Genomic DNA, 23,673 nt, shown 5'->3' on the forward strand with positions numbered 1-23,673 from the left:
AATCTATGTTTAACTTTTTTAGATATACCGTGTGTATAAAAGATCAGCTACCTTATCTCATAGGGCGAGGAGGAAGAGGGACACCTTATAATAAAGGGTGATCTCTAGTGGCTAATGTACAATTCCCTACATGTTATCATTTAGCACTTATTTTGAAAATATATTGATTAGTTTCCTTAAGGCCCCGTTCACACAGGGGCGACGCTACTGCGCACCGCGACCTCCGAGGTCGCGGTGCGAGCAGCGCGCCGCGACCTCGGAGCGGCCGCCACGGACTTCATAACATTGAAGTCTATGGCGGTCGCCTCCTGGTCACCCCAAAGAAGCTCCGGACCCTTTTTCTAGGTCGGAGCGACTTGTGTCGCTCCTATTAGAACGGGTCCGCAGCTTCCCTATGGGAGGCGACCTGTGAGGCGACCAGGTCGCCTCACAGGTCGCCCTAGTGTGAACCGGGACTCAAAGACCTGTTTGGTTTATTTTATGGATCAAAGACTGTTTCAAATATGTACCCAGTCCTTGCACTGTGGTTTATGTTGGTGAGTGCTCTAATTTTTAATGATAAAATGGCACTTACCACCTGACTTTTTAAAACCCGCTTCAGTGTTCTTGTATGCAGCATCAAACACAACTAGATTCTGCTTTGTCCTTTTTTTACATACCGGATTATGAAGTAAATACTGCATGTAATAAAGTGAAGCTGAACTGTCAAATACTGACATACACATTAAACTTTTGCATGATGGGTTGGAGAGCTGCTCATTTCCCCCCCTTCACATTTTCCAAGTCTCATCATTGGCCTACTCTGTTAAGCTCTTAACAGGAGGCAGAAAGGGCCAGGACCAGTCTCCTAACCCAGAAAATAAGTGTATTCTAAAGCTTCAAGTCAAGCTTCAAGTCCTAAAGACAGTCTTGGTCTTGAGCAGGTCATGCAGTGAAAAACTGCCATTTTCCAAACTTTTAGGTATAGCCCCCTAATAACTTTTTGTGGTGGGGAGCATTGCTGATCTTATTTTTTCTCATTATTATTATTATTATTTAGAAATGCATTTAACCTTCAGGGTTATTTATAACTGGGTACTTGCCCCTCGGGCAAGTGTGATAGGGCAGAGCTTTTTATACTTCTTGCTTGTACTCCATTGGAGAGATTGGATCATGTTCTCTGGTTAAGAGTGTTGTCCTGGAGGATTCTTGGAAATGGAATTCTGAGCTTGATATATCCCAAGAGTCATACATGACTGTGGAGCTTCAAAGAAAACCTCCGCTTTCCTTATCTAAATAAACTCAGATGTCTATCTGCTTGGTTCAAATCGGACTTCTACCAGAACAGAACAGCACCTGTTTTTTGTGGAAAAAATATACAGGGTATACTGTAGGGTTTTTCCTTTTGTAATACAGGTCTTTGACCTGCTGTAATTGTTAATTCTCTATAGGGCCATGCGTGTGGTAAGGACAAAACAGATAAACAGCTAAAAAATGAAGAATTTTCTCATCACACATAGTGATTGGCAACGATGAGGTCATCACTGCTGCTTAGAATTACTTCTCTGCTCTGGAGTTCTCTCCAGGGATTTGAGGGATTCTAGATTTTAAGTGGTTGTTAGTAAAACAAGAGAAAGCTGGTCTGTTTTTTGTTAAGATACGCACTTTTTATTCATTCAATTCCCTGTTACATTAAAAAATTTTGACATGCAAAAGTATGAAAAAAAGTAGGCTTTGCAATAGTTGCCCTAGTGTTTTTTTCAAGAACTTTATTAAAACTGAAATTGTGGGGGGTCTATTTAGCTAGAATACAATAAAGAAGAATAAACAGTGGCTACTCACTTTTCCTTGAGTTGATGGAATATGGGCTTTGTGATAACTCTTATAAAACCATCACAGGTACATTCAGCATTCATTGAGACCGGCAGAGGAAATTCACACCGTTTCCTCCAGCACATATATACTTGAACCAGGGTGCGATCCTGCGGCCCGGGCAACCTGGTGCTTAGCATCAGATTGCCTGGGCAACAGGTTCTGCCCCTTCACACGTGGCCACATCAGGACTGCAGCCAGGGGGCAAATGTTTTGCCTCTAGCAGGACACAGTGTGTGCTGTACCCGCAAGACCCTGGCTCCTGGGGGAAGGAAGTATGAGTCCAGCAGGAGGGGATCCACACACCAGCCACAGCAGAGGACCTGATAGCCTGGCACCTCGCACACAGGAGGTGTGGAGTGGCGGAAACTTGGTGCGAGGTGCCAGGTGTTGGCTGCATGTCTCCCCACATGAATGTGGTGTGGGAAGGTGGGAGACAAGGGTAGAGGGAAGCTGGGCGTTGTTACAGCTTGCATTGTGAGCTTTGAATTGTTGACCCAGAGAGCATACTGTATGGCTAATATGGCACATAAGGGCATTTTGACTCTTTTTTGATATTCATACTTGTTCCAGGTCTTTGGCTGAAAGTACTTAAAGTAGCATTTAAACCCTCAGCATTTTTTAGCTTAACATATTCCATAGCTATTTATCAAAATTCTTACCCCAGCACTTGCAGTTTACAACTTGCTGCTGGTTCGTGCTCCTGTGCTGTTTCCCTGAACTTCTGGTCTTTACAGGAAAGCGTTAACTGCGGACAGTGCAGTCTTGAGCCCGTATCTTAGCTTGGAGATGGTGTGGGAAAGGAGGGCCAGGGGAAAAAAAATCCACCAGTTTAGGAACGCTTTAACTTACCTAGTGTAAGTTGGCGACTTACTAGACCAGTTATTTCTCAAAAGCAAACCTTGGCAGTGCTAATACCATACCCGGCTTGGGGGTTGCAACACACTCCTATCAGGTTTAATTTCTTCAGGTAGCAAAGTCTAAGGCCCCTTTCACACATGCGGACCGTTCAGATCCGCCTTTAAGTTTTTCAGGTGGATCTGAACGTATGCCCTATGCATCTCTATGGTGCAGCGGATGTCAGTGGAGACATTTCCGCTGACATCCAATCCGATCCTGTCCGTCAAATCCGGATGGATGGAAATCCTATTTTCCATCTATCTGGCGGATCAGATCGGATGAGAACGGACAGGCGGTCCGTTCTAATCCAATTCCCCCATCTCAGCACACAGAGCGGAGACGGAGCTGTCCCCCGCCTGCTCAGCAGGGATCAGCGGATCGATGCTCGCTGAGAAAAACTGAGTCCGCTGACGGAGCGGACAGGTGTGAAAGGGGCCTAAGGCCTCTTTCACACGGGCCTTCCGTATGTCCGTATATCACCATCAGATATATTGGGCAGACTAGATGGGCCTAGATGGGCCAAATGGTTCTTATCTGCCGACACATTCTATGTTTCTATGTTTCACCCCATCCGTTTGCGGGTGATATACGGACATAATGCATGTCAATGGGATTGCGGATGTCAGTGGATGGTCATCCGCTGACGTCCGATTTGTGTCCTTTCAGTTCTGTTCCGTTTTTTTGGAACGGAACAGAACCCTATTTTTCTTCCGTTTTAAAAAAAAACGGAAAGGACGCAAAATCGGATGTCAGCGGTGTCATCCGATGACATCCGCAATCCCATAGACATGCATTATGTCCGTAATATCATCCGCAAACGGATGGGATGATATGCGGACATACGGACCGGGTGACACAAGTGTCATCCGTGTCCGTAAAAAAAAAAAAAAAAGTGCCGGAGCGGATCGCAATACGGTCCACTCCGTGTCAAAGAGGCCCTAACACAGGTTCTACCTAGAAAATCAGGAAAATATTCAGATCACTTTTATAGGTGGTTAGATCATATGCCATTGAAGTGCCTTTCAGTTTTCTACATTCAATCAGGGAATCAAGTTAAAAGGCAATTAGTATATTCAGGTCATCAGTTCATCAAGTTCATCATTAATTCCATTGGTTCTTATGATCCAATAATGTGGATGAGGTGGTTTTGGACAGTAAAGAATGATTGATTGGATTCTTCTGTAGAGTCCTCGGTGTGTGGGAAGACCTCATAGCATCCAGTTTAGGGAAGCAACTTTTGCTGCTTTGTGAAATATTTCAATTTAAATAAATAAAATCAAATTTCTTGCATACACTTTAGAGGGGAGGCAAAATAATATTTCTCTTACGTCCTCCGACAGTCGCCGCCATCTTCATATTCGTCACAATGGGGTATTAGACTTTGCTCCGAAGGAGTAGCTAGGCAACAGAATATGTTAACATTAAAGCTTTTAACATATCCCACCCCCAGGGGGTGGTCCCCTCAGTCAATACCCTCCTACTTCCTGCATCCATATCCCAGTTTCAATGTCTAGCTTGTCAGGAGTAGCTGGATCTCTCTATGCTGGGGCTTTTTGCCTCAGTCTTTTTTTTGATTTTTTGTTTGAGTTTTTTCTCTCTCTTTATTTAGCTGTTCTTTTTGTCAGAATTAGTTAGTTCTTCTGATGAAGAGGATTCGTGTGGGCTGGGTCTCGGGCTGATCCCCCTGGTCGCAGGTCGTGGGTCAGTGGCTTCCCAGAGCCTGCCTTCGAGCGTTCAGCCAGGTAACGCTCCTGGCACAGTGAACGACCCATCCCTGTCCGGCATATTTTTTGGGGCAATGGATTCTCAGGAGGGCAAATTTCCTGCCACCTTGGTGGGAAGCCAGGGGACTGCTGTTTCCCCCCCAGGGGGGGATTTAGCCGAAGTGGTGGATAACCTTGCTGCTCAGGTGCAGATGCTGGTGGCTGCTCAATCCACTAAAAGACCCAGAGTTTCTGTTTCCTCTGATTCTGAGGGTGATGGTGATGGGGCTGCTATGGCTGGGGTCTCCTTATCGGGGTCCTGTTCCTCCCTGGATCTCGTGGGGTCCGAGGTGGAGGCTGAGGTTGAGGGGGTTGATAATTCTCCCCCTGGCTCGCCTGAAGAGCTTGCAATCATGGATGAATTGGTTGCTTCTATAAAACAAACGCGTTTGCAGGATGAACTGTGTCCTCCTGCTGCCCTGGCGGCTTATGGGACGCAGAAAAGACGCAAGACATCGCAGGTCTTTCCCTGCACTGATGATTTTCAGCGCGCTGTTAAGGAACAATGGCGCAATTTACGCAAGCCTTTTGCTGTGCCAAGTAGGTTCAGGCTGCGTTATCCTTTCACACCTGCCACTGATGAACGGTGGTGTGTGCCACCCCCGGTGGATCACGCGATTGCGGTTTTGAATAAATCCACTGCGATTCCTGCAGAGGATACTCCGGTGTTCCGAGATGCCACGGATAGGAGAATGGAGTCTCTTGCCCGTCATACTTATTCTGTTACGGGTTCGATGCTGAAAGCTCTGTTTGCCTCTCTTATGGCAGCCCATGCTGTCGCAAGTTGGACGCAGGTGCTTAGGCGCGTCTTAGTGGCTGATTCGGCCTCACCGGCGACATTGGATATGGTGGATCAAATCCATCAGGGTGTCATGTATCTGTGTGATGCGGACTTGGATTTAGTGCCGTTGGCTGCACGTGTACAAAGCGTGGCGGTGTTGTCTCGCCGCCTGGTTTGGTTAAAGTGTTGGTCTGTGGACCAATCTTCGCGCAAGACCTTAGCCAATCTGCCTTATGATGGATCTCGCCTTTTTGGGGAATCCTTGGATACGTTGATAAAGGGGATCACGGGCGGTAAGAGCACTCTCTTGACCCACTTCCCCAAGGCTAAGGGGGCTCCTGGTAAGAAACATACTAATTTTCGGCCTCCTCAGGGGTCCTTTCGTGCCTTTCGGTCGCACTACAAGGGCAAACCATTCAAGGGTCAAGGCTCCCAAAAGAAGCCGTGGTCTGGTAAACAGAAGTCCGGTCAGTCCGGACCCGCTGCCCATAACAATGCGGCCTGAAGGGGCGCCCTCACCCAGTTCTGGGGTGGGGGGGACGCTTGCTCGGTTTTCTTCAACCCTGGCTGGCCCGCGTGTGGGACCGGTGGGTTCAGGAAATCGTTCGATCTGGCTACAAGATCGAGTTTCTCTCTCGGCCGGAGAGCAGATTCTTTCCCTCAAATCTTCAACTGTCTCCGGAGCGTTTGCGGGATCTGCACCTAGCGGTGCGGGACCTGAGGGCTCAGGGAGTGGTGGTTCCGGTGCCTCATCGGGACAGATTTCGGGGGTTTTATTCAAATCTGTTCACCGTGCCCAGGAAGGAGGGCAAGGTTCGTCCAATTCTGGACTTGAAGGCTCTGAACCGCTTTGTGCGGGTTCGCAAGTTCCGCATGGAATCCCTGCGGTCGGTGGTGGCTGCCCTGGTTCCGGGGGAATTCATGGCCTCCATCGATTTGAAGGATGCGTACCTTCACATCCCGATTTTCGAGGGTCACCAGAGGTACCTTCGATTCGCCATTGCGGAGGATCATTACCAATTCGTGGCGTTACCTTTTGGTCTCGCCTCGGCTCCACAGGTTTTCACCAAGGTGCTTGCACCCGTTCTGGCTTTGTTGAGAGCCAAGGGCATCTCTGTCCTGGGGTATCTGGACGACATTCTGGTTCGGTCTGCGACCAGCCAGGGTCTGGAAAAGGACCTGTCCGTCACGATGCAAACTCTGCAGGAGTTTGGTTGGACGATAAATTTTCCAAAGTCGACGCTGAGTCCGTCGGTTCGTCTTCCCTACCTGGGAATGATCCTGGACTCGGTCCAGGCGAAGGTCTTCCTGCCGGAAGACAAACTCGGGACTCTTCAGGAGGAAGTCAGGTCCCTCAGGGACGTTCCGCACTCGTCTCTGCGGACGAGCATGAGATGTCTGGGATTGATGGTCTCGGCCTTTGAGGCGATTCCCTTCGCCCAGTTTCACACGCGGGGTCTCCAAGCGGAGATCCTGTCCAGGTGGGACGGGCGACCTCAATCTCTGGATCTTCAGATCTCGTTGAGCCATCGCACCAGAAGGGATCTTCTGTGGTGGCTCCAGTCCCCGATGGTTTCGGGGGGGCAAGTCCTTTCGTCCTATCTCATGGAAAGTGATCACCACGGATGCCAGCCTGTCGGGCTGGGGTGGCGTTCTGGGCGTTCTGTCCGCCCAGGGAACTTGGTAGGAGGGGGAGTCCTCCCTTCCGATCAACATTCTGGAATTGCGTGCGATAAATCTCTGCCTTCGTCGCTGGACGGACAGGCTGCAGGGCTGTCCGGTTCGGGGGCAGACGGACAATGCCACGGCGGTGGCCTACATCAACCACCAAGGGGGCACCAGGAGTGCCCGAGCGGCTCGGGAAGTGGCCGACATTCTGTCTTGGGCCAAGACTCATGTCCCGGCGATAACGGCAGTTCACATTCCGGGGGTGGAGAACTGGCAGGCGGACTATCTGAGTCGCCAGACCCTGGATCAGGGGGAATGGTCTCTCCACCCGGCTGTCTTCCAGATGTTGTGCGCGAAGTGGGGTCTTCCAGTTGTGGACCTGTTCGCGTCTCGTCTGAACAACAAGGTGAGAAGGTTCGTGGCAAGGACGCGCGACCCTCGGGCAGACGCGTCAGGCGCGTTGGTGGTCCCGTGGCATCAGTACAGACTGATGTATGCGTTTCCACCGATTCAATTGCTGTCCAGGTTCCTTCGCAGGTTGCAATCGGACTGCAGCACGGTGATTCTTGTGGCGCCGGACTGGCCTCGCCGGTCCTGGTACGCAGACCTCGTGAATCTGGCGGTCGACGCCCCATGGCGTCTACCTCTTCGAGAAGATCTCCTGTCTCAAGGGCCGATATTCCATCCTGCTTTACAGTCGCTGGCTTTGACGGCCTGGCTGTTGAGACCGAGGTCCTGAAGGCTAGGGGTCTCTCCCCTGAGGTCATTCGCACTTTGATCAACGCGAGGAAGCCTTCCTCTGGGAAGGTCTATTACCGTACTTGGAAGGCCTATTTTGCCTGGTGTGAGTCCAGGGGGTTTTCTCCTCGCACGTACTCGGTTTCTCGAGTGTTGTCCTTCCTTCAAACGGGTGTCGACCAGCGTTTGGCGCTGGCTACGATCAAGGGTCAGGTGTCTGCGCTGGCCGTTCTTTTTCAACGTCCTGTGGCTTCTAACTCCTTGGTTGGCACCTTTGTTCAAGGGGTGCGGCATCTGGTCCCTCCTAGGAGGGAACCTCTGCCTCCTTGGGACTTGAATCTCGTTCTATCTGTGCTACAACGTGCTCCTTTTGAACAGATCAGGGAGATCTCGTTGTCTATGTTGTCCAAAAAGGTCGCCTTTTTGGTGGCGATCACTTCGGCTCGCAGAGTGTCGGAGCTGGCGGCTTTGTCCTGCAAGTCTCCGTATCTGGTCATTCACTTGGATAAGGTGGTCTTGCGACCTAATCCTTCTTTTCTTCCGAAGCGAGTTTCGGAATTTCATCTCAATGAGGATATTGTCTTGCCTTCGCTTTGCGCGAAGCCTAAACATCCAGGAGGTGAGGTTGCACTCTTTGGATGTTGTTCGGGCGATAAGGGTTTACCTTAAATCGACTGAGTCTTTTCGCAAGACGGATTCTTTGTTTGTTCTTCCGGAAGGTCCTCGGAAGGGCTTGGCGGCGTCGGCTTCTACCATCGCCAAATGGATCAGACAGACCATTGAACAGGCATATGCTTTGCAGGGAAAAGTTCCCCCTATGCCTGTGAAGGCGCACTCTACTAGATCTCTGAGTACGTCTTGGGCCTGTCGTCATGGGGCTTCTGTGGCCCAGGTGTGTAAGGCGGCTACCTGGTCGACCGTACACACTTTCACAAAATTATACAGAGTGGATGTTCAGGCATCGGCAGATGCTTCCTTTGGCCGCAAGGTTCTTAGTGCGGCAGTTCCTTAGGGTCCTTTGTTTTGGACCCCTGGCGTTTTGGGATATGTTTTTTATCCCTGGGTTATTTGCTTTTCCTGGGTTGTTGCTCCTGTTGAGCAAGTTTTTTTCATGTTGCCCAGCTGGTTTCCTTCCTTTGGTAAGGTTCCTTTCTTTGATGTGGAGACTGCGTTGCCTTACGGCGCGGCTGCGTTTCCCACCCCTCATGTTTGCACTGCTTTGGGACGTCCCCATTGTGACTAATATGAAGATGGCGGCGACTGTCGGAGGACGTAAGAGAAAACGGAATTTTTGTAAAATCTTACCTGTAAAATTCCTTTCTCTGAGTCCTCCGACAGTCGCCGCCCCCGCCCCTCTTTTGGGGTTTGGTTGTATACTCTACTGCTATTCCACTGAAACTGGGATATGGATGCAGGAAGTAGGAGGGTATTGACTGAGGGGACCACCCCCTGGGGGTGGGATATGTTAAAAGCTTTAATGTTAACATATTCTGTTGCCTAGCTACTCCTTCGGAGCAAAGTCTAATACCCCATTGTGACGAATATGAAGATGGCGGCGACTGTCTGAGGACTCAGAGAAAGGAATTTGACAGGTAAGATTTTACAAAAATTCCGTTATTCTATGTTAAAAAAAAAAATAAAAAAACCTTGTGTCCTAAGAGAAGCTTGAAGGGTGCCATTTGCTGTGAATTTTTTACATTTTATTTAAGGCAGAACTTGCACTAAAAAAGCAAGGAAAAGCTATTTGCTTACGGCCCCCTTCCCTGCTCTCGAAACGCTGCACAAAAAATGGGGTTGGGGATGTTAAATATACTTTAAAGGATAGGTCCACCCTAACATTAAAATTCCTGCATCTATAGACATGCACAAGCTAATCCTAACCTATCTAGCCCTGTAAAAAAGAAATCCATATACTTACCTTTTTTTTAAGCCAATCTGACCCGAGCCCCATAGTAAAGCTGGATACACACTATACAACTTTTGTGGTTAGATTTCCTTGAGATTTACCTTCAACTATGTAGTGCAAGGGCCTGCCTGACTGCATACAAATTGAAAGTGTTTAGATTTGACCTCATATTATATGGTTTTGGTAAATCTAAAGAAAAAAATCTAAAGACAATTGTATAGTGTGTATGGCCCTTAAGTTTATGGGTCACTCCGCATTCATTTCACAGCTGTTGTCGGCCGTGAGCTTCTGCCACTGGAGATCAGGTTGGATTGGCTTAAAAAAAGGCATGTATACAGATTTCTTCTTTACAGGGCTAGATAGGTTAGTGTTAGATAGTGGTGGTCTATAGATGCATAGATTTGCATTTTAGGGTGGACTTATCCTTTAAGTATACCTGCCCTACTCCAGTTTCTGCCCACAATGCCTAGGCGAGGTTGACATTGTCATCCTCTTAGCAAAATCCCAAGGAATGCGGAGTAGTTTAAATTTCACAAGAAGACACCCCTACGCTGTGCTGGATGTTATTCTTCAAGCTTTTTGTGGGTACTCGCCTTAAAGGGAGTCTCATCGGAAACCTAGTGATGTCACGCCGCTGCCATGGGATTGAAAAGTATGTTAATTGTTTTCCCACCACAGTTTTTTTTTTTTTTTATCTTTATGCACCAAGTTTGAGATGGAGGCCCCTCAAAGAATAAGTGGACTTTGGAATTGAATTCGCAAGGCCTATTTTTAAGATGCTATCTGCCTGCCTGTTAAGTTTGATGCACATTCTTTAATACTTGCAGCCATTGATGAACAAGCATGCATGTAAGAACTTCTGTCAGTTGTGCATATCTTTAGCTGCATATGTGTTATGTGTTGCAGGTCAGTGACTCCCTATAGTATTAACATCAAAGGAGCAGCACAAGTCATTCAACTTTTTTTTTATTTTTTATAACCTCTGGCAGATTTTTATTGTAGTTTGTGTCACCATGGCTGGTGACACCTGGGAATGGGTTTGGGAAAGCCTCTTCATTTAAGATATATACTGTATGTCCATAAAATAGAAGGTTATAAGGGTTTCTCAATCTATCTTATAGTAAAACTTTAGTCAGAAATGTAAGTCCTGCTAGATCACTTCAGGCTGGGCCTTTTTGCCGGTATAGCTATGTAAAACATTACAAATAAGTGTGTATACTGTTTAAAATCCAATAATCCATGGTCTCCTCTTGCTCCGCACATGTTCAGTTGCTCTCTATTTTAGGCACTGCTGAATTTTTAGAGGCTGATCTGCTAACAGCTTTAAAGCAGAATTAAACCCTCCTATGTTGTACAGCCAAGGAAGCTGCATCTGTTTGATCTGCAACTGCCATGGTGCTACACATGTGATCAGTTATGACACCAGCCATTTGATGGTTTGACAGTTTGAGGGCACAAGCAGATGTGACAGTTAGCAATCCCGGCATTCCACAAATGTATCTGTTTTTTTACAGGTTTATTTCCGCTTTATTATTTAATGCTGTTCAGGGGCTCTGGGCTTTAATAAAAATGGCATCATCCAGCAAGAAGAAACTGCGCAATGCTGGAGGCAAATTACTGCACACACTAAGCCCCCGTTCACATAGAGGCGACCTGGTCTCCTCACAGGTCGCCGCAGGTCGCCTTCCATAGGGAAGCTGTGGACCCGTTCTAATAGGAGCGACACAAGTCGCTCCGACTTAGAAAAAGGGTCCGGAGCTTCTTTGGGGCGACCAGGAGGCGACCGCCATAGACTTCAATGTTATGAGGTCGCCACCCGAAGTCGGATCGCCCCTATGTGAACGGGGGCTAATTTTGGTAGCATAATATTATTTGTGGAATGCATGTTCCTTGCTAAACAAATAACATTTTTTTTTTTATCATGTTATGGGTAAAATTCTGCTTTAATTACTTCCCACAAACCAACGTACCTGTACATCTGCTTGGTTGTACTGGGATGATAGCTGAAGGCATTAACCCGATAGCGTTCTTTTTTTTAGAGCCGGCCGTTTTTCAGCAGCCGCTCGGCCATTATCCCAGCAAGCGGGAGGGGATGTGTGTCAGCACCCCCCCCCCCCCCCCCACGGCTCTAACCAGGTCTCCCACCCCACCGGGAGACCCAAGCAACCAGCTATCACAGCCGCCGGCTGGTTGGAGCCTCGAACAAAGCCGGATTCAGCTTTGATTGGGTCTCCAATGTAACCCGGAAGCAACGTCACTTCCGGTTTACTTGGCTGCTAATAGCGCCAAATTTAAAAAACTGTCAGTTTTCAAAAATGCAGATTTTGGCATTTTGAATACTTTGTGCAGTGGAGGGGTCTGGGGTCTTTTATACCCCTGATCCCTTCATAAAGAGTGCCTATTACTGTCACAAGGGATGTTTACATTGCTTGTGACAGCAAAAAATGATCAGATTTGTTGTTTTGTTTTTTTTTAAACAATTCAGTAAATAGGAGAGAACATTTTTTTTATTTTTATTTTAAAAGCGTCGCCGTGAGCTAACACACGAAAGAAAATGCATACTAGTCACGCCCGCAAATGAAAACTGTGTTCCCAATCACACATGTGAGGTATCGCCGCGATCGCCAGAGTGAGAACAATAATTCTAGAAAAAGACCTACTCTGTAACTCGAAACTGGTAACAGTTAAAAAATTTGAATGCGTCGCCTATGGAGATTAAGTACCGTAGTTTGTCGCCATTCCAGGGGGGTGTGCGCAATTTTAACCACTTAAGCCCCGGAAGATTTTACGCCCTTCCTGACCAGGGGGTATTTTGCGATTCGGCACTGCGTGACTTTAACGGACAATTGCGCGTTCGTGCGACGCTGTATCTAAACGAATTTGGCGTCCTTTTTTCCCACAAACAGAGCTTTCTTTTGGTGGTATTTGATCACCTGTGCGATTTTTTTGATCACGCGCTATAAACAAAAAAAGAGCGTAAATTTTGCAAAAATAGCAATATCTTTCACATTTTTTATATGAAATTCCCCCCCCAAAAAATGTAAAAATCTAAATTTTTTAACATTTTCGGCCAATTTGTTTTATGCTACCTATGTTTGGTAAAAAAAATCGCAAAAAGCGTATTTTGATTGGTTTGCGCAAAAGTTATCGCGTTTACTAACAAAGGGAAAGATTTTTGTCATTTTTGTTGTTTTTTTTTTTAACGCGTAATGGCGGCGATCTGCGATTTTTTTTTTTTTTTTTTTTTTTTTTTTTTTTGCGGTACTGCGACATTGCGGCGGACAGATCGGACCCTTGACTGACATTTTTGCCACTTTTGGGGTTACCAGTGACATTTCTACAGTAATCAGTGCTATACATATGCACTGTTACTGTAAAAATACACTGGCAGTGAAGGGGTTAACTTTTTTTTGAAAGGGAGGGGCTATGTGTGTCCCTAGGGGCATGCTTTCTACTGTGATTGGCTGTGGCTTCAGATATATGAAGAGTGATCAACGGTTCTACATAGTAGAACCGTATGATCATCCTTCATACACAGGGGAGAATGACAGGCAGCTTGTTTACACAAGCCACCTGACTTTCTCCCTCTCCCCCTCCGATCGCAGAGTGACCGGTGGACATTGGGTCCGCCGGTCACACGCGCGGGGGGGTCCGTGACCGAGCGGGAGCGCACCTCCGGCGGCGCGCGCTCGCTCCCTAGACCCTCACAAGCTAGTGACGTAGCCCTACGTCACTTTGCCTGTGAGGGGCTGACCGCCGACGTAGATAGTCGTGCGGCGGTCGGCAAGTGGTTAAACCGTAACATGTTAGGTATCTATTTACTCAACGTGACCTCATCTTTCACAATATACAAAAGGATTGGGCTAGCTTTACTGTTTAGTTTTTTTAAATGCAGTGAAATTTATTTTTTCCAAAAAAATTGAGCTAGAAAGACCGCTGCGCAAATACCGCGTGACAAAAAATGACCACCATTTTATAGAGTCTTTGCTAAAAAAATAAAAATAAATATATATATATATATATATATATATATATATATATATATATATATATATATAATATATAAACATTTAAATATACATGTTTGTGGGTTATAAATGTTTGGGGGTTCGAAGTAATCTTCTAGCAAAAAAAAAAGATTTTAACTTGTAAACGTGTCAGAAATAGGCTTGGTCCGGTCCGTAGGTTGTTGAAATAAAAAAAAGTTGCCTGGGTTTCTAATTAAAAGATGTGTGCATTTGTTTAACTAGTAAGTAATCAGAATGTTTATTCTGGTTGCGGTTGTACCTGAATACTTTCAACAGAGTATTTATTTTGTTTCTTTCAGCACACACAGAAAGACCTGGAAGGCTTCCAGAAATTGTTTCACCGCTTTTTGCAAGAGAAGGGCCCATCTGTGGACTGGGGTAAAATCCAGAGACCTCCCGAGGATTCTGTAAGTTGGGCCATTTTTCTTTACAAAGTGCCAAGCCGAATATTTGTCAAAGTTTCATGAGACAATAAATCTTTTACCTTTCTTTTACCGTGAAGGTATATCATTATTTTTTACTGTATATTGTTCTTGCTCGAGTTCCTTTGTTCTGCTTTTGTGTACATTGGCAGTACAAGTTCTGATGATGCAAAATTGAGTCAGTTTACTGCAGGTAACAAGGTGACCGTTGTTGAGAAATGTGACACCTGATGGTTTGATGCCCATGATGTATAGCCATGTAACTAGAGAGTGAAAAATATAATGCAGAACTTCATTAACAAATTTATATAGCGCCAACATTTTATGCAGTACTTTACATCGTTGGGGCAAACAGTACAGTTACAATACAGTTCAATCAGGAGGGCCCTTCTGCATATCGGGTAAACTCATGCCAGAGGAGGTTTGGGGTGGCCCTTACTGCATCCAATAATGTCCAAGTAGGGAACTCCATGGCAGCCTGGATACAAAGGAGGTGAGTTGAATGACACTGGTTGGTATTCAGCCCAGGAGACTGAAAATACTGGCTGGTCTGTAAAAGATTGCAGGGGACTACTATGAATTAACCAATTCAGCTCCGGAATTTTTTTGCTTCCTTCCTGGCCAGGCCATTTTTTGCAATACAGCACTCCGTTGAAAAAGTCAAAAAAATGGATACCGTGAAAAGTATGCCATCATCCCCAAGAAACTAGGACAAAAAACAAGGGGTGGTAGGGGCCAAGAGAGGACCCAAGAAAGCGGGACTATATCGGCATAACTGGTGGTTGCAGGAATGCGAAAGGCGTCGGCTTATCCAGGGACCAATAGTCTGCAAAATATATATTAGGATCCAGTAGTGTGGTATTTTGGTACACAGTTATCATACACACACGGACCGGTATATCTTTTATGTACTGTATGTCTTGTTGTCATGTTTTTTATTCTTTTGTAATAAAATGAATATATTTTTTATACATATAGGAGTGTTGTATTTGTATTCCTGCAACCACCAGTTATGCCGATATAGTCCCGCTTTCTTGGGTCCTCTCTTGGCCCCTACCACCCCTTGTTTTTTGTCCACAGCACTGCGTTGCTTTAACTGACAATTGTGCAGTCACGCAACGCTGTACCCCAAAAAAATTTGATGTCCTTCCCCCGCCCCCCCCCCCCCCACAAATAGAGCTTTCTTTTGGTATTTCATCACCTCTGTGGTTTTTATTTTTAAAAAAAAAGACTGACAGTATTTTTTACTTTCTGCTACAAAACACATCCAATAATACTACATGTTTTTTTGGTATTAAGAAAAAATCCCAATAAGTGTATGTTGATTGGTTTGTGCAAAAGTTGTCGTGTCTACAAACTATGGGATAGATTTATGGACTTTTTTTTTGTTTTTACCATTAATGGTGGAGATCAGTGAATTTCAGCAGGACTGCGACATAGTGTCAAATTTGTTCTCTGCAAAGTGACAATTTTTGGAGACCAGTGACACCAATACAGTGATCAGTGCTAAAAAAAAAAAAAAAACGCACTATCACTGTATAAATGACACTGGCAGGGAAGGGGTTAACAGGGGCGAGCAAAGAGTTAAGTGCGCTCCTAGGGAGTGATTTCTAACTGTGGTAGGAGTGGATACACTAGAGGAAAACAGAGATCCGTGCCGAAACACAAGATCTCCTTTTTCCTCTGTGACAGAACGGTGGTCTGCATTGTTTACATAGGCAGACTGCCATTCTGCCTCTCCTCAGTACAATCGGCGGGTACCAGCAGCCATCGTGGCTCGACCCGCTCATTGGCTCCCACTGTGATTGGGCTCCGGCAGCGCATGCGTACCTCGGATCTCGTGCAAAAAATCACGCACAGGTTCGCCAGGCAGTCCGAAAGTGCTTTAAGGAAATTATTGCAGTAAAAGCTCCCCTTTTTTGTCCTGGGTGACTTCTTTTTTTGGGGTTTTTTTTTTTAACTTCTTTGCGACTGTGCTATAGCCGAATGACCGCTACAGCGCAGCTGCACTTTGCCTCCCATGCTTGCGCTGCCTGTGCGCCACCTGGGGCATGCATCGGCAGTGATCTGTTATCCAGGGTCAAGAGCCAATCAGCTGTGTCTTGTAGCAACCAATTTGTTTTTCCCCTTTATTTTACTAAGCATCACTACTAATGTGAAATGAGGAGTCTGATTTGTATCTCTGCCATCAAGATCCCCTTATCCCTCAGATACTTTGGATTATAAGCCCCTGTTTAAAAGGCCAACAGCTAAATATACAGTTAAAATTCATATAGGAGGGTTATTGTTCTGCCTACCAAAGGATTTGTAATTTTTTTCAAGAAATACCCTTACTGCTTTATATTGTATATACTATTAAGTGTAATAGTAGACACCTATTCCATCATGAGAAAAGCTGCATTAATGCAGGTAATATTTTCTATGATAACATTTATATTTATCATCCTTTGTTTCAGTAATGTATATTTTCCACTGATTTTTAATCCGAGATTATAATTGCCATTGGGTAACACAATGAACACACATGCTCTAGTCAGCCTAATTGTTACAGAGGGTTTGGCAGTCCTTAGGAGGTTTTCCCTTTGTACCAGTAAATAGAAGTGATTTGTGCGGAGACAAAATGAGAGCAAGTTTTCATCTTCTAAAGCTGAAGCACAGTGCCGTGAATCCCCTCTTGTTATATAGTAGTTTGTGCTTGGACATGTCATCGTACGAGTGGCAGGAGGCCAACCTGGCATGGGCCCAGCGTGTGAGCCGGAGTATAGACGTGTAACATGAAAACACTGGGCCCTTTTTATGGGGGCACAAGCAGGCTTTTTATGCCTGAATCTGAAGATGTTTCAGTGTACCATGTCAGTGAGCTAGGAGAGACATTGGGAAGTGCAATTGCTACCTTCTTAAATATAATGTACATTTAAAAGTAGCACAACCTGCACATTACCATAGATTGAAATGGAAAATAAATAGTAACTATAATGCCTAAAGCTACACTATAGTTAAAGCAGTGTTAAACCCAAAATGCAATATATTACAGTTTGCCAATCCTTAGTTGTGGTTGCTGCATTGTGGCTGTTTTTTTTCCCCTTTTTCACCTGAGATTTCAGCAAGAAGGTCTGTTATTTTCAACTTCCTTTTAACAGACCCAACTGTCCAGTAAAAGTGGCAGAGGTATAAAAACTATTTACCACTGACTGGGTTGCTTACAATGGCAAGCTTTTATTTATTTATGTACATTTTTTTTTTTTATCCCAAAAGGGAAAAAACGGTCTCTGCTTTAAAAATGTTAACTGGAGTTAGACTTTAGCAAAGAGGGCAATGGTCTGGTTCCCGCCCAAGCACGCCTCCATCCCAAATTACATATAAACACAGAGAAATTGGCCCGTGGGACTTTGTGTGAGGCTGGTGCTATTGGCTGGAGATTGAATGAATGCCACAATAAATATGTAAAACAATGTAATTTTATTACATAGTATTACATAGTATAGACAAGTTTAGCAAATAATGATAGCATGTAAAAAATATCACATAGCATAGCTCAATAGTAGCATAGTGTAATAACATGTACAATATTGAACGCTGATAGGTATCCTTGTGTAACCACTTGGTTTGGATAATCTAATTAGTTAGACTTTAGGACCCTTTTCACTGATGCGATATGGTTTGACCACACTGCGAGTGCAGCTTAGTGTACCCGAGCATTTGGTGGGCTGCGCTTTCCCATTGGCTTCTTTTTTATGTCTTGCGGTTTTGTTGCGCTTTCTGAAAGTTGCAATATCCTTAAAGAATGAGTCCACCTTAACACGAAAATCCCTGCTTCTATAGACCTCCACGATCTAACACTAACCTGTCTAGCCCTGTAAAGAAGAAATCTGTATACTTGCCTTTTTTTAAAGCAATCCGACCCGATCCCATGCTTAGCTGTAAGTCGCAGCTCCGCTGTGGAGGCGGGTGCAGAGGACGCAGCCGACAATGGAAGCCCCATAGTTCGTCAATGGGTGACGTCCCTTTCCATTAATTTCACAGCCGTTGCCGGCCATGTCCTCTGCAGAGCTTTGGCCGCTGGAAAAAAGGGGAATAAAAGAGGTGCATGGAAAACAGCCAGCCCCTAGTTTGGTATACTCACCCACCAGTCTGCCACCAACTGAATAAACCTGTCTAACAATGTAGGTTAAAAACAGGGGTTTAGTTGACACACATTTGCAAACGCTTGTGTAAGCTGCAAGGCCCCTTCTCGGCACCCTGTGTATCCTGCAGTCCTACACTAATAAATTTGAGTGTCTCCACAGTGGAAGCACAAGGTTGCTAATGGATAGATGGGAAACAGGTGGGTCTGGAGGTGGCCCAATCCTCCCCCAACCTGCTCCCATCTATGACTGGTCTTAAATGTATCATAGCTGTAATTGGCTGTGTAATAGCCATAGGGTACAAAATAAAAATGACAAGCTGAGAAGCACGCACCTTCATCCCTTTAGTAGATGTAGTAAAGACAAAATGGGACTTTAAATGAGGCACCAGCCTGTAAGGCACAGCATCTCCATCCCCAATTACATGAAAAATATAGGCAGTTTGGGACTTTAAATGAGGCACAAGCAGGTAATGCTTTGCGTCTCCATCCCTGTACATGGAAAAAACAGAAGAAAAAGGGGACTAAAAGAGTTTCATGGAAAACAGCCAGCCCCTAGTTTGGCATACTCACCCACCAGTCTGCCATCAACTTGTCAAACCTGTCTAACAATGTAGGTTAAACAAAGGAGTTTACACACATTGACACACATTTGCAAACGCATGTGTAAGCTGCAAGGCCCCTTCACGGCACCCTGGGTACCTTGCAGTCCTAACACTAATACATTTGAGTGTCTCCACAGTGAAAGCGCAAGGTTGCTAATAGATAGAGGAGAAACAGGTGGGTCTGGAGGTGGCCCAATCCTCCCCAACCTGCCTATATTTTTCATGTATACTGATAACTTCTTTACAGGGCTAGATGGGTTAGTGTTAGATTGTGGAGGTCTATAGATGCAGGGATTTTTAGTTTTAAGGTGGACTTATCCTTTCATTTTTGTTTCTTTAATACTGCTTTAAAATTGAAACTGAAGCTTTGAAATGCATACAGGGAGCACAACCTACCGGCAAAATCTTCTTCTGTTTTTCTTCCAATCTTTGTTGGAGTGCACATGGGCACTCCATGACCTTTTGTTAATAATCTGAGAACCCCTTCTTTCAGTGCTGAACATGTGGTCGCAAACCCAACCACTGCAGATCTCTTGCTTTCTCTCCTATACAGAAAAGTTTGTTTAAAAAAGTGTGTTTTAAAGCAACCAATCCAATTCCAACCTTCCCTGGAAGTTTGAATGTAAGCAGTGTTGCTGGAAGTAGAACCTTGACGGATAATTGTATACCCCCTTAACTCAGGTGTAATCCAGTATTTTTAAGGAAGGAAAACTGAAATAGACCTTTTCCTAAAATTTTGGCATATTTTTTTTGTTTTAATTCTTGACACGTTTCTGCCGCTTTTTAATCTTCTTTTGTACTTATTTACAGTGTGTGTGTATATATATATATATATATATATATATATATATATATATATATATATATATATATATATATTTATATTGCAATTTGTCAGTGTCCTTCTTTTTTTTTTTTTTTTTTAATTTTGCTGCATAATTTTACTTTCATTAATGTAGGAAGGTATGGCAAAACAGTTATTTCATTATTTTAGGAATGGGCCATTTGCTTAAAAATTGCTGCCACAAAAGTGCAGTGACGCTAATAGATCTGACAGGTCTGCCTACGTGTCTCTATGATTTACATGGGCTGTGTACAGTAGTTGGCTGGGAGTGAAGGTCTCGTATTCTTAACCTCAGCTTGTGAAAGAGTGCACTGTTTGTCCGGAGGAAGCTTTCTCCTCCTAGATCTACAGTAGGCATCATTCAGTTGAATTGGAAGTGATATAACCTGTCATGAAAGCACATTTTAATAAATCCTCCTTCGGGCATATGATATCTTGTCACCCGATGGTTGAAAATGTCGTCTTTTTTTTTTTTTTTCCTTCCTCTCCTGGGCATTTATTTTTAAAAATTCTATTTGCTGGGAATTGGTAAAGGATTTGTCAGACAGGTTCCTGTCTATATGACTAAAAGTAAAATACTGTCACTGTTTTATGTATGCATTGTGGTTTGCGCTCACAGCTCTGTAGTCCAGGCATGGCTTCCGATATCACTACAGTCTTCATCTATGCTCAAGAACGCAAAGGTGCCTGGAAAGAAAATTGAGGAGCTAAGGTTTAAGTTTTTTTTTTTTTTTCATGAACTTAAATTCTGTAAGTCAAAAATTATTGCAATATCAGGTCTTCAAAACAGGCAGCTGACCTTTTCAAAGCTTGCATATTTCTCATATTGGTTGCCTTTACATGCCCCAGAGATGTACTTAAGTGCAAAAACTAACAATCAACACAGTGGCTTAGATGTTAGAACTTCTGCCTTGCATCACTGGGGACCTTGGTTTGCTTACAGGTCAGGACACTTTCATGTTGTCCCTGTGCTTGTGTGGGTTTCCTCTGGGCACTCTGGTTTCCTCCCAAGCTCCAAAGACATGCCGGTAGGTTAAATTTCTCATTTTGTAGACATCATGCACACAGGTTTATTGTTCAATGCTGTTTCTTCTGACAGGAGAAAATCAGCATTAAAAACTTAATCTGCTTTTTTTTTCCAAACCAGTTTAGCAACGTTTTGTGTTTTCGAGAGTTTACTCGTTTTAATAGCCAGAATAAAATAAAATACTGGCTAATGAAATAAACATTAAAATGTTCCTAGTGTTTAGGATGCATTTTAGATGTGTTTAGCTTAATTTACCTGTAACTAATAATTATATACAGACTAGTGATCGACCGATATCGGTTTTTCGTTACCGATATTTTGGCCAATGCATATTGGTATTGACCGATATGTGCCCATATTTTTGCACATTTAAAAAACTTTTTTTTTTTTTTTTCTTGACAGTTACTCTTGTGGAGGGATCTGGGGGTCTAAAATACCCCAAACCCCTCCTCTGCACTTAAAAGCATTCAAAAAGCCAAGTTTGGCTGTTTTGAATGCTGTCATTTTTTTAAATCTGGCGCTGAGTACCTGGAAGTGATGTCATGACATCACTTCCGACTTTTTGCATGGAGACTCGATAAGAGCCGAATGTGGCTTTGATCGGGCCTTCGGCGGCCGTGCAGGCGAGTTGCCCCAGTGTCCCGGTGGGACGGGAGACCCGGGCAAGCCGCGGAAGGTAGCAGCAGGGGGACGTCCCATCCCACTCCTTGTAACGACAGCCGAGTGGCTTCTCAGCCGCATCGGTTGTCATTACAAGACAGCCGACCGTCGGCTATGGACGCCGGTACTGGGGTGATGCCTCTAGCTGCAGGCATTACTCCGGGACAAGCACTTTCCCAAAATATCTGCAATATCGGTAACCTCCGGGGCTGATTCCGATAGATCGGGGAAAGTGCATATCGGCTATCGATATATCAGCTTTGCCAAAAATTGGTCCATCCCTAATACAGACACCAAAATGCCTATTTCAAGCAATTCGCAATTAACTCTCTGCAATTGCAAGATGTCCACAGCATTAAGGTAGTAAACGAGGATACTCATCCCTTGCTCCTGGAGTTGCATTATTACCTTTACCAGAAGTCTGCACAGAAAACAAGGTTACATTTCAAGCAGCTTGTTGAATGCAGTATGACATCACAAGTTATGTTTTTAGGCTGCATGAAGGTTCATCTTTAAAGCCCATCTCCAGGTAAATGTGGAAGTTTTAATGCCATTGCTGATTTGGGAAGAATAGATGCCATTGTTCTTTTCAATAGAGTAAATATTAAAGCAAATGCCTACACAAGGAATACGTAGTTACAGAAGCATTATATGTCAGACATAAAAAAAAGCGCTAAACATAGATGGTAGTCCAAAGTGTAACAGAAGTCTATACAGAGTAATCTTGCTGACCTAGGGTGTCCTGCTGCAAAGATGTATAGAGATGTAGGCTCTTGGCCACTGATAATAGCTAGACATTTGACGAGGAATCCAAGGACCTTGAGAGTCAACAGACCGTATGTACCGAATGGTCTGTTTACCGGGCGCTCATGTTTGGCACATCACGTATCTGGTGGACAGATTATTGGGTGGGGCTGGGGAAGATCCAGCTGTCATGGTACATGTGGGTACCAATGACAAAGTCAGAGGGAGATGGAGAGTCCTAAAAAAACGATTTCAGGGAGTAGGACCTCCAAGGTAGTATTTTAAGAAATACTACCGGTATCTGGAGCCACGCCAGAGAGGCAGCAGCAGATTAGGGAAGTAAACAAGTGGCTGAGTAACTGGTGTAGTAAGGAGGGTTTTCGGTTCCTGAGAACTGGGCCGACTTCTAATCGGCTACCGGCTCGTTAGTAGGGACGGTTTGCACCTAAATAGGGAGAATGCAGCCATACTGGGAGAGAAGATGGCCAAGAAGTTAGAGGGGCTATTAAACTAGGTGATGGGGGGGGTACAGATGTAGAATTAGCCAGTGGGGAGCAAGGTTCAACGGGCAGAAATGGGGACACTAGCGGTAGGGTACTGACAGTTCCTAAACCCAAGGAGGGTAGAGGGACAAATCACAAGTGCAGCCTAAAAACCTCAAACGAGGATATAGTATGCAACCGGACAAAATTAAGAGGTTTGTATACTAATGCTAGAAGCCTATCCAACAAGATGGGAGACCTGGAGCTGCTAATTGTTTGAGGAGGATCTAGATTTTGTGAGGATTTCAGAGACTTGGTTTGACAGCTCTCATGACTGGCTGGCGACCATTCAGGGGTATTCTCTGTGGTATACCACAGAGACAGAGAAGGTAGAAAAGGGGGAGGGGTATGTCTGTATATTAAGAACAGTGTCCAGGTAAATATGAGGGACAACATCACAAATGGAACTAAGGAGCAGGTAGAATCCCTATGGGTAAAACTTCAAAGGGAAGGCACTATGGGGAAAGTAATATTGGGCGTATGCTATGGGCCCCCAAACCAAAAGGGGGGAGGGGGAGGCAGACCTCCTATCACAGCTTGAAATGGCAGCAAGGATTGGAAATATCATTATAATGGAGGACTTTAATTATCCAGATATAAACTGGGCAGAAGGAACGGTGCATTTGTGTAAGGCTCTGCAGTTCCTAAATGTTTTGCAGGACAATTTATGGGTCAGATGGTGAACGCACCGACAAACAATGCGGTACTAGACCTACTGATTACAAACAATACTGACCTGATCACGGATCTAAAAATACAGGGTAACTTAGGAAACAGTGACCATAGGTCAATCAGTTTCAGTATAAATCATAGAAGTAGGAAACGCAAGGATAATATATAAGGACACTGAATTTCAAAAGAGCCAACCTCCCAAAACTGCGCTCTTTGCTACACAATAACAAATGGGATAGAACCCTAGGAACAAAGAACACGGAGGAAAAATGGGAGTGCTTCAAGAACATAATAAATGAAGGGATTGGCCAGTGCATCCCAAAAGGGAATACGTTTAAAAGAGCAAAAATAATCCCCATGAAGTTCTTTAAGTATATAAATAGTAAGAAAGCGAGACCA

At 44.7% G+C, this 23,673-nt stretch overlaps 1 protein-coding gene across 2 annotated transcripts in view; it reads left to right on the plus strand.

Moving 5' to 3' along the window:
- Window positions 1–23,673, plus strand: part of UGP2 (UDP-glucose pyrophosphorylase 2) — a 241,091-nt gene that overhangs the window by 86,153 nt on the left and 131,265 nt on the right. For both annotated transcript variants that reach the window (XM_082250159.1, XM_082250158.1), the window contains exon 3: window positions 13,935–14,042. In XM_082250159.1, coding sequence (XP_082106285.1) covers window positions 13,935–14,042 — 108 coding nt within the window. The remainder of the gene's footprint in view (window positions 1–13,934; window positions 14,043–23,673) is intronic.

This window comes from Pelophylax lessonae (genome assembly GCF_965119305.1).
Source record: "Pelophylax lessonae genome assembly, chromosome: 3".
Classification (NCBI taxonomy): Eukaryota; Metazoa; Chordata; class Amphibia; order Anura; family Ranidae; genus Pelophylax; species Pelophylax lessonae.